The sequence below is a fragment of the Diaphorina citri genome, unplaced genomic scaffold (assembly GCF_000475195.1).
Source record: "Diaphorina citri unplaced genomic scaffold, Diaci psyllid genome assembly version 1.1 scaffold1023, whole genome shotgun sequence".
Lineage (NCBI taxonomy): Eukaryota > Metazoa > Arthropoda > Insecta > Hemiptera > Psyllidae > Diaphorina > Diaphorina citri.
The window spans coordinates 32,467-48,239 of NW_007378453.1; the positions used below are offsets into that span (position 1 = coordinate 32,467).

The following is a 15,773-nucleotide window of genomic DNA, read 5'->3' on the forward strand; positions in this document are numbered from 1 at the left end:
CTGAGTAAAAGTGAAGAGGAAGGAAAAAGAACCAGAGAATACAAAATTAAGGTAAGGAGGAACAATTTTCACTTTATTTTTACACTAGCACTTAACACTACATTACTTAAAACAGTGTTCATTTCAATATAGGTACCTACCTTCCTACCTACATTTCATGTCAGAAAATTTCAACCAAAATCAGAGTAGAGAGCTTATTTTCGAACATGCAAGGCCCCCGGCTTAGTTAGATTGGAGGGTAGCGCGTCTGCCTTGTAAGCACAAGGTCGCAAGTTCGATTCCCGCATGGGGCGAATTTATCCTGAACGGATAAGGTTCGTTCTCGGAACGGCTGGCTTTCTCCTATCCTATCTTACTTCTTCACTTACGGGATGTACAGTTAAAAAGGTGAATGGTGAAAAACTCGGTTTTCTCCACATTTTTTCGAAGGTCGGCGTGGGTTCGATCCCAGCCGAGGCATGGAATTTTATCCTCATTTATTTGAGTGTGTGACCACATTATAATGGAGCTCTAAGGGTTAGGTGGTAGAGAACGCCTCCGGCGTTAACCTCACCTAGTGGTTACCTTCTACTCAAGAGTATTATTATTAATATTAAGGTCGTGTTTATGATGACCGTGTTCTATCAATGTAAGACTCTTTGGGAGTAATCTCTAGGTTCAACTTGGTACAATCTTCACCAGGTTTTGATTCTTCTGAATACTTTGTCCAGCTGCATAGAATATTTCCTCAATGATGCCGCTTGTTCCCGAGGTGATCACATACTGAAACGAGAAACAAACAAGAACTTGGTAACTTGAGCTCGTTTTTCACACTTTATTAGCGTCTGTAGACGAACCTAACTATATTTTTGGATGTAAAAAAAAGGAACCTCTAGTAAACTTTCTGACGAACAATTCTGTATATAATTGAACCTCGTGATGTTTACACAAATTACTCCAGATTCACACGAAGAATTGATCTCTGCCAAGATGAAAAAAATCTCTGCCAATTTTACGGTTATAAAAATGACTTGGGTTACTTACCTCCATTTTCATAGCAATAATGACCATAATGGGGTCACCAGTTTTCACCGCCTGTCCTGGCTGTACTAACACTTTGTCCACCATTCCCGGCATAGGAGATACGACTTTGCTAGGGTCTGACAGTGCAGAGTCCTCGGGTTCGAGACTGTAGGATTTGCCGGGCAGATTGAACTGATAGGATCCGGTCTGTGAAAGGAAAGAATGGTATGTTAACCCTTGATAAGGCAGAGCAGAAATAATAGAAGAAGGATGATAAATAATTTTTATGAAAATGGGATTCTTCAGCTTTAGAGGGTAGAATCCTGGGCAAACTTTTTTTTTTTTTTTTTTTAATTTACCTGTCTCGGGGGTGTAGTGGTCAAGATGTTTGCGGACTATGGTCGCGACTATTATTATTCTCACCTAACAAACGGACTATGGTCGGGACTATTATTATTCTCACCTAACAAACGGACTATGGTCGCGACTATTATTATTCTCACCTCACAAACGGACTATGGTCGGGACTATTATTATTCTCACCTCACAAACGGGCTGTGGTCACGGAAGAACGCCAAGTAGGTATCGTCACGATACATAAACCTCAGGTCGTTCTTGCATCCGACCAATATCACGGGTGTATTCGGACAGAACTTCCGGATCTCCGCGAACCACATCGTGCGGCAGTTTCGCAACGATACCTAAAAATAATAAAATAAAAAGGGATAATTATGGAGAAAAAAAAAGTGTTATTACATTCCTGAGTTGCAACACAACGCAAGATAGGGTCAATGCAACTCAGTAACTCTTTCTATTTTTATTTATTTATTTTTTTTATTATTATTATTTTTCTCTCTCTCTCTCTCTCTCTCTTTCCGTTTTTGGTTCAATCCCACCCGAGACATTAAATTTTATCCTCATTTTATTGAGAAATTGACCACACAATAATGAAGCTCATCTGAAGGTTAGGTGGTAGAGAACGCCTCCGGCGGCGTTAACCTAACCTAGAGGTTACTTTCTACTCGAGAGTCTATTTTATTATTGTTTTATTGAATATTAGGTAGGTACTTATAAATATTATACTGCGCGATATCGACCTCCCCCTGGGGATCTCACCTTGGTAAACACACTAACACTTCCATCCAATAAAACAATACGTACATACTCGTACATACTTTTTTCACGTACATACCTACTTTTACAGATCTTACCTTGGTAAACACACTAACACTTCCATCCAAACACACCACTGAGCTCCTTATCCTCCCCTTCTCTCCCTCCGCCACCAATTCATACCCATACTTGGACACTTGGGTGAGACTGGCGTTCTTTATACATAGTTCACTAGAGGGGTCACCTCTGATGGACACCCTGTATGTATGAGCACTCAAGGTGACTTGAACATTGTACTCTGAAATGAGAAAAGTGAGCGAGAGAAGTGAATTTTGAATTCTAGGATTTTTAAAATCAGGAGCGTCGCGTCTTAATTCGCTTCGCGACGCGATCCCAACGAAACCGACGCGAAATTCGCGTAGATTTCGCGTCAAAAGGCTGGAAACAGAGTGGAACGGAGAGCATAGCGTTCGCCCCCGGGCGGGAATCGAACCCACGACCTAGAGCTTACAAGGCAGACGCGCTACCAACCAAGCTATCGTAAGCTTTTTCAAGATGACCTACAAGGAAAATCCCTAAGAACCCTAGTCATACAAAGTAAGGCAAGCAATCAACCAGTATTACCTTCCCACCTCCACCTCGTACTGCCTTGATCATAAGAGGATAACCAATACGTTCTGCTTGTTCCATGAGTATTTCCTCATTCTGATCCTCTCCATGATATCCAGGTATAACGGGGACTTCAGCTTTCCTAGCGCGCCTGTCTTGTAAGCGCTAGGTCAAGAGTTCGATTCCCGCCCAGGTCGGATTTTATCCTGAACGGGTAATGTTCGTTCTCGGAATGCCTAGCTTTCTCCTATCCTGTCTTCCTTCTCTCTTCGATTTCAGGACGATAAGACCTTAGCAGTTACAGTTCCCTCTATCAATTCTATTAAAAAAAGTTACCTTTATTCAAATGTTGAATCTGAACAGTTTTCACATGACTATGATTCATTCGGAACCCAGTGAGAAGAGAGAACACGTTTCTATTGCTCTTGGCTTTCTCCAATTTGGCATCTTGAATTTGTTTCAGTACGAGTGAGAGAGCGGCCTGGAAAATTAAGCAAAATTGATCATGGATAGATTTGGTATTAGTACATATATAAGTAGGGCCATCGGCTTTAATAAACGCCCTTGGTCACTGCGACCTGCTTAGATCTTCTGTGGCATGCCCCCCGGATAGATGAGAGATGAGCAGTGTGTGCCGTTCTTGTATGAACGTGAAAATAAAGGCCATAAAAATAATGTTACCTGCGTTATGATATCGGACTGCGCGCGCAACTTGCACTCCTGTACTGCCTAGACGAGACCGGAACTCCGAGCTAATGCCTGGCTGAAAGAAAATAAACAGGCTCTTTTATTATTTTTGATCCAGATCAAGAAGATAGAGATCCGGCCCGAAGGACCAAAAATCAACTCAAATGATTAGAGATCCGGCCCGAAGGACCAAAAATCAACTCAAATGACTAAAGATCCGGCCCGAAGGACCAAAAATCAACTCAAATGATTAGAGATCCGGCCCGAAGGACCAAAAATCAACTCAAATGACTAAAGATCCGGCCCGAAGGACCAAAAATTAACTCAAATGACTAGAGATCCGGCCCGAAGGACCAAAAATCAACTCAAATGACTAGAGATCCGGCCCGAAGAACCAAAAATCAACTCAAATGACTAGAGATCCGGCCCGAAGGACCAAAAATTACCTCAAATGACTAGAGATCCGGCCCGAAGGACCAAAAATTAACTCAAATGACTAGAGATCCGGCCCGAAGGACCAGAAATTAACTCACAGCCGGGGCTTCCTCAATGATTTTCTGATGTCTTCTCTGCACTGAGCAATCTCTCTCGTACAAATACACGTAGTTCCCATACCGATCCCCTATGATTTGGACCTCAATGTGACGCGGACTCTGGATATACTTCTCCAGGAGGACTTTTGAATCGTTGAACGCGCTTTGAGATTCGCGCTGCGCGGATCTGAGTTGCGCTAAGAAGTTGGCTGAATCGCGTACGATGCGCATGCCCTGAAACAAAATTAATTCGAATTCTAAATATTGTAAACAAAATTATATCAAAATATCAATGAAAAGTTGCTTTATTTAACTGTTGCCACAATGGGGTAACTTGTGCTTATTCTAAGATCGACGGGCGTGGGTTCAATCCTATCATAATGAATTTTGTAGTAATGTTTTTGTGAACCACATAACTGTGCTACAAAAAATAATTAATTATTAATGGTTTTACGCCTGCCTTCCAAGGTCGCGGGTTCAATTCCGGCCCAGGGCAAACATTATCCTGAACACATAAGGTTCATTCTCGGAACGGCTGGCTTTCTATCCTGTCCTACTGGATTCTCTCTTCGATTTCGGGATGATAAGACCTTAACAGTTACAGTTCTCTCTATCAAACCTCTTAGAAAAAAAAAAAAATAAAAAAATAATAATAATCAGCATCAGCATTACCTTATTGTTATTAAATTCATATTAGACAACCAAAATAGATAATTAATTGCTTACCTTATTTTTTATGACTAAGGTTCTTAGGGATTTTCCGAAACCAACTCGAGTTTCGCCTCTCTCGTAAGCTTCTCCAAGCTAACTAGGGTGGCAACGTAATACTTACATACTTCATTCTGCTTGGTTGATAGCGCGCCTGTCTTGTAAGCGCTAGGTCAAGAGTTCGATTCCCGCGCAGGTCGGATTTTATCCTGACCGGGTAATGTTCGTTCTCGGAATGCCTAGCTTTCTCCTATCCTGTCTTCCTTCTCTCTTCGATTTCAGGACGATAAGACCTTAGCAGTTACAGTTCCCTCTATCAATTCTATTAAAAAAAGTTACCTTTATTCAAATGTTGAATCTGAACGGTTTTCACATGACTATGATTCATTCGGAATCCAGTGAGAAGAGAGAACACATTTCCATTGCTCTTGGCTTTCTCCAATTTGGCATCTTGAATTTGTTTCAGTACGAGTGAGAGAGCGGCCTGGAAAATTAAGCAAAATTGATCACTAAAGTTAGGCTACGTTGCGCGTGATTAGTACCCGAATGGGTGACCATCTGGGCGATAGCGTGCTTCTGGCTTTTCTCAGCCCCACTTTGGCTGGGCGAGGTTTGATCTTTTCATCATGAATAGGTAAGGTTCGTTCTCGGAACAGGGTTAGGCTACGTTGTGCGTGATTAGTATCCAAATGGGTGACCATCTGGGCGATCGCGTGCTTCTGGCTTTTCTCAGCCCCACTTTGGCTGGGCGAGGTTTGATCTTTTCATCATGAATAGGTAAGGTTCGTTCTCGGAACAGTTGACTTTCTCCTATCTTGTCTTCCTTCTCTCTTCGCTTTTGGGATGATAAGATCTTAGCAGTTACAGTTCTCTCTAATAAACCTCTTTTTTTACTTTCTATTACCCTTATTTCTAATAAAGATGAAATAAAAGCTCACTAAGTTCGTTAAAAGATGGAGTTATTTGTTCTTGGGTATACGAGTATTTTGCAGTTTCATTGGACAAATTTATATTTACCTGTAATATAATCTCAGTTTGAGGCAGAGTTCTAGTCAGTAGTTCGTCTTTGTGCTGATCAATAAATCCAGTATGAATATCGCCCTGGATAAAGTGGTCATTGCTGCACAAGTTTATCAGGAAGTTGATATTGGTGTCCAAGCCGGCGATCTGAAAGAGGAGCATATAGGTTAAGCGGTTAAGTAACGTTTTGCACCCGCCATTACACTAGACAGTAAAAACACTGATTTTACCCTTCTTTTACACTTGAGTGTAAAACCGGTATAAGCCGTCTAAAAGCAGTGTTCTATACGCGGTTCAGCAGGTTATTTCAGTCAATAGTTGTTCACTGTGTTGATCAATAAATCCAGTATGAATATTGAAGTGGAATACACCGTTTTGCACCATTACATTACACTAGACAGTAAAAAACACTGATTTTACCCTTCCTTTACACTGCTTTTACACTTGGGTGTAAAACCGGTATGGGCCGTCTAAAAGCAGTGTCCTATACGCGGTTCAGCAGGTTATTTCAGTCAATAGTTGTTCACTGTGTTGATCAATAAATCCAGTATGAATATTGAAGTGGAATACACAGGTTTATCAGGAAGTATCCAAACCGGCTATCTGAAGAAGAGAGGAACACTTGGGTTAAGTAACGTTGAGCCGGACGGGTCAGAGTGTGACATGCGTTGTAGGCTGACTCCCTCTCTGTGCAATCCTGGACACGGGCCTCCTTATTAAGACTGCTAGGGTAAAGGGATTTTTCAGTCCTATCCCAGCAGTGTTTTGCACCCGCCATTACACTCGACAGTAAAACACTTATTTTACCCTCCTTTTACACTTGGGTGTAAAACCCGTATATGTCAATAAAAATGACGGCCCGGGGCGAATATAGGTCGTCTAAAAGCAGTGTTCTTTACGCGTTTAAGCACGTTATCGGATCGTGATCGAGCATTGTTTTTCTCACGCTGCTCGTATATTACATCATTGTTACACACGTTTATCAGGAAGTTGATACTGGTATCCAAACCGGCTATCTGAACAAGAGAGGAACACTTGGGTTAAGTAACGTTGAGACTGACGGGTCAGAGTGCGACGTGCGTTGGCTGGCTCCCTCTCTGAAACCCTGGACGGGCCTGCTTGATTAGACTCCTAGGGTAAAGGGACTTTTCAATCCTATCACAGCAGTGTTTTGCACCCGCCATTACACTCGACAGTAAAACACTTATTTTACCCTCCTTTTACACTTGGGTGTAAAACCCGATAAAAATGACGGCCCGGGGTGAATATAGCTCGTCTAAAAGCAGTGTTCTTTACGCGTTTAAGCACGTTATCGGATCGTGATCGAGCATTGTTTTTCTCACGCTGCTCGTATATTACACTCCTTTTACACTCATTTTGTTCAGAGAGGTATTCTATTCTAAAATATTATATTTTTTTACGTATTCAATTCTATTCTACGTTATTCTTCTAAAACTCACCTGGTACTGACTTAGAGCTTGTTTCATTTTGTTCAGAGCCAGTGTTCTGTTTTCATCCCACACTACCAGTTTAGATATCATCGGATCGTAATGTACAGACACCTCATCACCCTCTATCACGCCTATGTGAGGGGAAAGATATAAAATAGTTAGCCATCACTAGCAAACTTTATTGAAATAGTTGTCTGCCTGAGGGACGTTAAACAGGGAGTGGACTAGCTTAGTCTGGCTGGGGGACTTTAAACAGGGAGTATACCAGTTTAGTCTGGCTGGAGGACTTTAAACAGTAGGGCTGATTGAGGGGCTGACGAAAAACGCCGACCACGTCTGTACACGGGAAAAGGAAAAGGACTTCAAAAGTTTGGAGCATCCAGCCAAATAGAATAGCTAGCCAGCCTGGTTAGCTTGGAAGATAGTGCGTCTGCCTTGTAAGCGCTAGGTTGCGGGTTCAATTCTATGTTCAGTGGATAGACCTTGGATACCTATGTGAAGGAAAAAAAGATATAAAATAGTTAGCCATCACTAGCAAACCTTATTGAAATAGTTGTCTGCCTGGGGGACGTTAAACAGGGAGTGGACTAGCTTAGTCTGGCTGGGGGACGTTAAACAGGGAGTATACCAGCTTAGTCTGGCTGGGGAACTTTAAACAGGGAGTAGACCAGCTTAGTCTGGCTGGGGGACTTTAAACAGGGAGTATATTAGCTTAGTCTGACTGGGGGACTTTAAACAGGGAGTATATTAGCTTAGTCTGGCTAGGGGACTTTAAACAGTACGGCTGATTGAGAGGCGTTGACCACGTCTGTACACGGGAAAAGGAAAAGGACTTCAAAAATTTGGAGCATCCAGCCCTATAGAATAGCTAGTCAGCCTGGTTAGCTTGGAAGATAGTGCGTCTGCCTTGTAAGCGCTAGGTTGCGGGTTCAATTCTATGTTCAGTGGATAGACCTTGGATGGGAGACAAAAAAAATATGAAAAATGCCTTACCTGTTTCAATGCGAATGGTATCAGAATGTTCCGGTGGCCTTAAATGGGTTAAATTGCCAGCGCCCGGTAAAAAGCCCTCGTATGGGTTTTCAGCGTAGATGCGGGTCTCGAATGAGTGACCCCTGAGTTGTAAATCCTCCTGCTTTAGCGGCAACTCTTGACCACTGGCCACCTAAAAGGAAAGTTTAAAAGGGGAGGACATACCTATCAAATCGTGATTCTTTGTTGTAAAGCTTTTTCAAAGACTTCATCCCAAATAACGGCCGAACGGTCCGCGGACACTTTTGATCGTCATAATCTATCGAAGCTCTCTGCAAAATTTGGGCGAACGGATAATGGTCGTTCGCAGAACGGCTGGCTTTCTCCTATCCTGTCTTCCTTCTTCAATTTCGGGACGATAAGACCCTAGCAGTTATAGTTCCTTTAGTCAAACCTTTACACGCCACCTGGTATAGCAAATAAATAATAATATTTTTCCGCAGAACTTGGGCAGTATCATCATCCAAGTGGCCACCCACCCATCTGGACAAATCCCTCACAGAAAAAAAACCTCGTATAAAAAAAAACTCACCATGAGTTGCCACTGTACGAGATCCACCCCGGTGATCATTTCAGAAACAGGGTGTTCCACTTGTAGTCGGGTGTTCATTTCCATGAAGTAGAACTCCCCCGAGCTCGGGTCCATTATGAACTCCACGGTACCTGTAACACAAAAGGGGTTGGATGGAAGAGAATGCCTCAGTAGAATAGAATAGAATATACCCACACGATCTGTTTCCACCGTCAAGAGGCTTCCATAAAGTCCAAGACAACATGGCCCTCAAGACGACTGACTGCGGGTCCATTATGAACTCCACGGTACCTGTAACACAAAATGGGTTGGATGGAAGAGAATGCCTCAGTAGAATAGATTAGAATAGAATATACCCACACGATCTGTTTCCACCGTCAAGAGGCTTCCATAAAGTCCAAGACAACATGGCCCTCAAGACGACTGACTCCAAGGAAAATGTCAATGACGGCTGTTCAAAATTTCCAACCCACCTATCCTTAGGAACATTGTTTTTTCCCGGATAGATTTGGTATTAGTACATAATTATATGAGTAGGGCCATCGGCTTTAATAAACGCCCTTGGTCACTGCGACCTGGTTAGATCTTTTGAGACATTCCCCCCCGGATAGATGAGAGATGAGCAGTGTGCGCCGTTCTTGTATGAACGTGAAAATAAAGGCCATAAAAATAATATTACCTGCGTTATGATATCGGACTGCGCGCGCAACTTGCACTCCTGTACTGCCTAGACGAGACCGGAACTCCGAGCTAATGCCTGGCTGAAAGAAAATAAACAGGCTCTTTTATTATTTTTGATCCAGATCAAGAAGATAGAGATCCGGCCCGAAGGACCAAAAATCAACTCAAATGATTAGAGATCCGGCCCGAAGGACCAAAAATCAACTCAAATGATTAGAGATCCGGCCCGAAGGACCAAAAATCAACTCAAATGATTAGAGATCCGGCCCGAAGGACCAAAAATCAACTCAAATGATTAGAGATCCGGCCCGAAGGACCAAAAATCAACTCAAATGATTAGAGATCCGGCCCGAAGGACCAAAAATCAACTCAAATGATTAGAGATCCGGCCCGAAGGACCAAAAATCAACTCAAATGACTAGAGATCCGGCCCGAAGGACCAAAAATCAACTCAAATGATTAGAGATCCGGCCCGAAGGACCAAAAATCAACTCAAATGATTAGAGATCCGGCCCGAAGGACCAAAAATTAACTCAAATGACTAGAGATCCGGCCCGAAGGACCAGAAATTAACTCACAGCCGGGGCTTCCTCAATGATTTTCTGATGTCTTCTCTGCACTGAGCAATCTCTCTCGTACAAATACACGTAGTTCCCATACCGATCCCCTATGATTTGGACCTCAATGTGACGCGGACTCTGGATATACTTCTCCAGGAGGACTTTTGAATCGTTGAACGCGCTTTGAGATTCGCGCTGCGCGGATCTGAGTTGCGCTAAGAAGTTGGCTGAATCGCGTACGATGCGCATGCCCTGAAACAAAATTAATTCGAATTCTAAATATTGTAAACAAAATTATATCAAAATATCAATGAAAAGTTGCTTTATTTAACTGTTGCCACAATGGGGTAACTTGTGCTTATTCTAAGATCGACGGGCGTGGGTTCAATCCTATCATAATGAATTTTGTAGTAATGTTTTTGTGAACCACATAACTGTGCTACAAAAAATAATTAATTATTAATGGTTTTACGCCTGCCTTCCAAGGTCGCGGGTTCAATTCCGGCCCAGGGCAAACATTATCCTGAACACATAAGGTTCATTCTCGGAACGGCTGGCTTTCTATCCTGTCCTACTGGATTCTCTCTTCGATTTCGGGATGATAAGACCTTAACAGTTACAGTTCTCTCTATCAAACCTCTTAGAAAAAAAAAAAAATAAAAAAATAATAATAATCAGCATCAGCATTACCTTATTGTTATTAAATTCATATTAGACAACCAAAATAGATAATTAATTGCTTACCTTATTTTTTATGACTAAGGTTCTTAGGGATTTTCCGAAACCAACTCGAGTTTCGCCTCTCTCGTAAGCTTTTTCAAGATGACCTACAAGGAAAATCCCTAAGAACCCTAGTCATACAAAGTAAGGCAAGCAATCAACCAGTATTACCTTCCCACCTCCACCTCGTACTGCCTTGATCATAAGAGGATAACCAATACGTTCTGCTTGTTCCATGAGTATTTCCTCATTCTGATCCTCTCCGTGATATCCAGGTATTACGGGCACTTCAGCTTTAATCATGATCTCCTTTGAAGTGCTGGAAGAGAAAATGGAATTGTTACCAGGCATTTTTTGTGTCCCATTGTCTATTAGACCAACGGGGAGCCCCGTATAAAGATCGGGGGGAAATGTGGGGAAAAGTTTGTTTTAAAGTTTGTTTTTTTTTATAAGTTTGTTTGTTTGTTTGTTTTTTATTTTTTAGTTTGTTTTATATTTTGTATTTATATTGTTACCATCTGTATATCTGTAAATAAAGTTTGATCAAATTGTGTAATAATAAAAGTTAACAGTGTGGACGTGTTTCCGGCGCTGTCGATCGAACATGATGTGGACGATGCTTTAGAAATTTACGATGTTACTTCTCCTTTCGGAAACGATTTCCCCTCTTCAAGATGGCGGATTTATGGTTTTTAGTAAGGGCACTACCAAATTAAAACAGGGAAAATCGTCTCAGATTCAGAGAGGAAAATACGGAGAAAGGAAAATGAGACTACAGGTTTACCTCTTGATCCCCATATTTCGTATCGCTTCAGACGAGGGTCCGACAAAGATGAGTCGGTTGGATTCGACAATTTTTAGATATACAGTGTTTCCGGCGCTATCAATCAAACATGGTGTGGACAATGATTTAGGATGTTACTCCATACTCATCTTCCTTTCGGAAACGGGAACGATTTGCCCTCTTCCTATGGTTTAGCACCAAGCCAAAAGAGGGAAAATCTAGTCAGTTTCCGAAAAGAAAACACGACTACAGTTTGAAACTCACAAGTGGGACCAGGCCTTTAGAATGTTAGGTAGGTACTTTTCTTTTCGGAAACGAAGTGTATTTCCCCTCTTCAAGATGGTAGATTTACACCAAATTAGTTGAGATCGACTCAGTTTCAGAAAGAAAAATACGACTACAGTTTACCTCTTGATCCCCATATTTCGTATTGCTTCCGACGAAGGTCCAACAAAGATGAGTCGATTGCCTTCGACAGCGTTGGCAAACTCTGCGTTCTCAGACAGAAAACCATAGCCCGGGTGAATGGCCTGACACTGGGACCGGACGGCTATGTCGAGGATTTTCGCCTGGTTCAGATAGGTGTCTAGTGATGATTTGCCTTCTAGTCGATACGCTTCGTCCGCCTGTCAAAGGAGAAAGGAGATTCCAAAGGAGAAAAAGATATTTTTTTAAAAAATAATTAGACTAAGTTGAATTAGAGACATAAGAGATCCGGCCCGAAGGACCAAATTATAAGTCCAGTATTTAGCTTGACACTGGGACCGAACGGCTATGTCGAGTATTTTCGCCTGGTTCAGATAGGTGTCTAGTGATGATTTGCCTTCTAGTCGATACGCTTCGTCCGCCTGTCAAAGGAGAAAGGAGATTCGTACTTCTCCAGGAGGACTTTTGAATCGTTGAACGCGCTTTGAGATTCGCGCTGCGCGGATCTGAGTTGCGCTAAGAAGCTGGCTGAATCGCGTACAATGCGCATGCCCTGAAACAAAATTAATTCGAATTCTAAATATTGTAAACAAAATTATATCAAAATATCAATGGAAAGTTGCTTTATTTAACTGTTGCCACAATGGGGTAACTTGTGCTTATTCCAAGATCGACGGGCGTGGGTTGAATCCTATTATAATGAATTTTGTAGTAATGTTTTTGTGAACCACATAAATATGCTACAAAAATTAGTTAATTATTAATGGTTTTACGCCTGCCTTCCAAGGTCGCGTGTTCAATTCCAGCCCAGGGCAAACATTATCCTGAACAAATAAGGTTCATTCTCGGAACGGCTGGCTTTCTCCTATCCTGTCCTCCTTGATTCTCTCTTCGATTTCGGGACGGTAAGACCTCAACAGTCACAGTTCTCTCTATCAAACCTCTTAGAAAAAAAAAGAAAAGGAAAAATAATCAGCATTACCTCATTGGTATTAAATTCATATTAGACAACCAAAATAGATAATTAATTGCTTACCTTATTTTTTATGACTAAGGTTCTTAGGGATTTTCCGAAACCAACTCGAGTTTCGCCTCTCGTAGGCTTTTTCAAGATGAGTCGGTTTCGGAAAATCCCCAAGAACCCTAGTCATATAAAATAAGGCAAGCAATCAACCAGTATTACCTTCCCACCTCCACCTCGTACTGCCTTGATCATAAGGGGATAACCAATACGTTCTGCTTGTTCCATGAGTATTTCCTCATTCTGATCCTCTCCGTGATATCCAGGTATTACGGGCACCTCAGCTTTAATCATGATCTCCTTGGAAGTGCTGAAAGAAAAGATAAAACTATTAGGCATTTTTTGAGTCCCATTGCCCATCAGGCCGACGCGTTGGGGAGCCCCATGGGAACCAGAGAATTTTGGTGAGAAATTTTTTTAGATACAGTGTTTCCGGCGCTATCAATCAAACATGGTGTAGACAATGATTTAGGATGTTACTCCATACTCATCTTCCTTTCGGAAACGATTTGCCCTCTTCAAGATGGTGAATTTCCTATGGTTTTTAGCACCAAGCCAAAAGAGGGAAAATCTCGTCAGTTTCCCAAAAGAAAACACGACTACAGTTTGAAACTCACAAGTGGGACCAGGCCTTTAGAATGTTAGGTATGTACTTTTCTTTTCGGAAACGAAGTGTATTTCCCCTCTTCAAGATGATAGATTTACACCAGGCTTGTCCAACCCGCGGCCTCATTTTTGCGGCCCGCGATCGCCCGCCTAAAAAAAATGACCTTCTGAATCCCGAATATTTTCGTACTTGCTTCAGCTGCAGGTCCAATCCACAAGATGGTAGATTGCCTTCGACAGCGTTGGCAATAAATGTGCGGTTCTCAGATAATAAACCATAGCCTGAATGAATGGCCTGACACTGGCCGGACGGGCGTACATCGGAGGATTTTTCGCCTGGTTCAGATAGGTGTCTAGTGATGACTTTGCCATCTAGTCGATACGCTTCGTCCGCCTGTCAAAGGAGAAAGGAGATTCCAAAGGAGAAAAAGATATTTTTTTAAAAAATAATTAGGACTAAGTTTGAAATTAGAGACTAAGAGATCCGGCCCGAAGGACCAAAATTCATAAGTCCAGTATTTACGGCTTGGACACTGGGAACCGACGGCTAATGTCGAGTATTTTCGCCTGGTTCAGATAGGTGTCTAGTGATGATTTGCCTTCTAGTCGATACGCTTCGTCCGCCTGTCAAAGGAGAAAGAAATAAGGTTCTAACTTAAATCTAACAACTTTATTGAAAATGGGATCCGGTCCGAAAGGACCAAATTATAAGTCAGGAAGGAATGGAAGGATACGTTAAATAGAGATCCGGCCCGAAGGACCAACTATATCGAGTATTTTCGCCTGGTTCAGATAGGTGTCTAGTGATGATTTGCCTTCTAGTCGATACACTTCTTCTGCCTATGAAGGTTTTTTTTTTATTTTTTTTTTATTATTTTTAATTAGCTACCTACCAAAAGGCTATTAAAAGTTACCTACGTGTCTCGGGAGAATTAGAGTACGTATAAAAGACTAGTTGAAACTCGGTCCTTCGGGCCAGATAAGTGACACGTGACATGACAAAATATCGGGCCCAAAGGACCAATTTCTTTATTTACCATGAAGTTTTTCCAATGTGAATATTGGAACAATTACCTATGTAGGAATGTAAATAAATAAACTATAAATAATACCAAGTACTCAGTACAACCAACAAACTCAACACCGAGACCTTGAATGTACGTATCATGGAAATTTATGCTAATTAATTTAGGTAAACCTATAGGACAAGGAAAGTAAAAAAGACCCACAAGTCCCTATTCTCATTATACCTATTGGACCTACTCAGTTTAAAATAGGTAGGTATAGAAAGGAATTTAGCTTAAAATAGTTTGTGATTGTAGAACTGACTTACCAATTTGACATGCAAAGCATCGGCATCGATGTCAGAATACACGGACACCACTCGGATGCCCATCTTCTTAGCGGTTCTCATAATGCGACATGCTATCTCCCCTCAGGAGCTACTCAGTTTAAAATAGGTAGGTATAGAAAGGAATTTAGCTTAAAATAGTTTGTGATTGTAGAACTGACTTACCATTTTGACATGCAATGCATCGGCATCGATGTCAGAATACACGGACACCACTCGGATGCCCATCTTCTTAGCGGTTCTCATAATGCGACATGCTATCTCCCCTCTGTTGGCAATCAGGATGGAGTCCAACACACAGCTGGCTATCGTCATGATGGGAGCAAACTGGAACGAAACACTACGGAACAAATTTGAGAAAATCTGATGAGAAAAGAAAAAAACAATCTTCTTCTTTTCTTCGCCTTTTCCCGTGTACAGACGAGGTCGGCGTTGTTCGTCAGCCTCTCAATCAGCCCTAGGGTGATTGCTATGGGCTGACATTTGGTTTTGGCTTCAAATTTTACGAGTGGATGTCCTTCGCACTCAAATTTTGCTTTTTTTCTTTAGCAAGGGAAATTCAGGCTGGTTTATACTCCGGAAATTCAGGCTGGTATATAAAATTCCATGACTCACTTGGAATTGAACCCACGTCTTCCTGTTTACCAGGGGAGCGCTTTGACCACCCATTTCCCTAAAAATTTAGCCTTAAAAGAAACTACCTTGGGAAACAAGTGAATTCTCCCAAAGAAGAAGGACCTATGTTATGTTTGCTACTAATTATAATTAACAACGGCCCTTTGTCCTGGGAACGACTTAAGTGATGAAAATAATAAAAATAAATAAAAACCACTCACCTTCAAAAAGAGATATTTACATCAACAATTTATTTACAATGAAAATGCAGTTTTGACTGAATCTGACAACAGAATGCAGGATTTCATTAAGTTTGACTAAA

The 15,773-nt window shown here is 41.7% G+C and overlaps 1 protein-coding gene across 3 annotated transcripts; it reads right to left on the reverse strand.

The window, feature by feature from the left end:
- Positions 1–654: 654 nt before the first annotated feature.
- LOC103513767 (methylcrotonoyl-CoA carboxylase subunit alpha, mitochondrial) lies at positions 655–15,734 on the reverse strand. Of its 3 annotated transcripts, XM_026826882.1 has the most exons (14): positions 15,673–15,734; positions 15,002–15,176; positions 11,841–12,058; positions 10,820–10,967; positions 9,947–10,180; positions 9,367–9,448; positions 8,688–8,818; positions 8,117–8,288; positions 7,133–7,254; positions 5,670–5,819; positions 3,061–3,205; positions 2,214–2,413; positions 1,024–1,209; positions 655–762 (listed from the first exon to the last, which is right to left on the reverse strand). In XM_026826882.1, the coding sequence occupies exons 2-14, from the start codon at positions 15,149–15,151 to the stop codon at positions 658–660; spliced, it is 2,043 nt and encodes a 680-aa protein (XP_026682683.1). In that variant the 5' UTR covers positions 15,152–15,176; positions 15,673–15,734; the 3' UTR covers positions 655–657. The 3 variants fall into 3 exon arrangements, with proteins under 3 accessions (XP_026682683.1, XP_026682682.1, XP_026682684.1); XM_026826881.1 differs by lacking the exons at positions 3,061–3,205; positions 15,673–15,734 and adding an exon at positions 4,992–5,136 and having other exon boundaries at positions 15,002–15,173; XM_026826883.1 differs by lacking the exons at positions 11,841–12,058; positions 15,002–15,176; positions 15,673–15,734 and adding an exon at positions 11,433–11,495.
- Positions 15,735–15,773: the final 39 nt, after the last annotated feature.

Bases quoted from the DNA above. Each gene is read 5' to 3' on its own strand.
- LOC103513767 (XM_026826882.1), bottom strand. From the start codon at position 15,151: ATGACGATAGCCAGCTGTGTGTTGGACTCCATCCTGATTGCCAACAGA. The intron at 8,819-9,366 runs GTAATATTATTT...TTTGTGTTACAG, and splicing joins AGTCCGATATCATAACGCAG to GTACCGTGGAGTTCATAATG. The intron at 763-1,023 runs GTAAGTAACCCA...TTCTCGTTTCAG, and splicing joins TTATTGCTATGAAAATGGAG to TATGTGATCACCTCGGGAAC.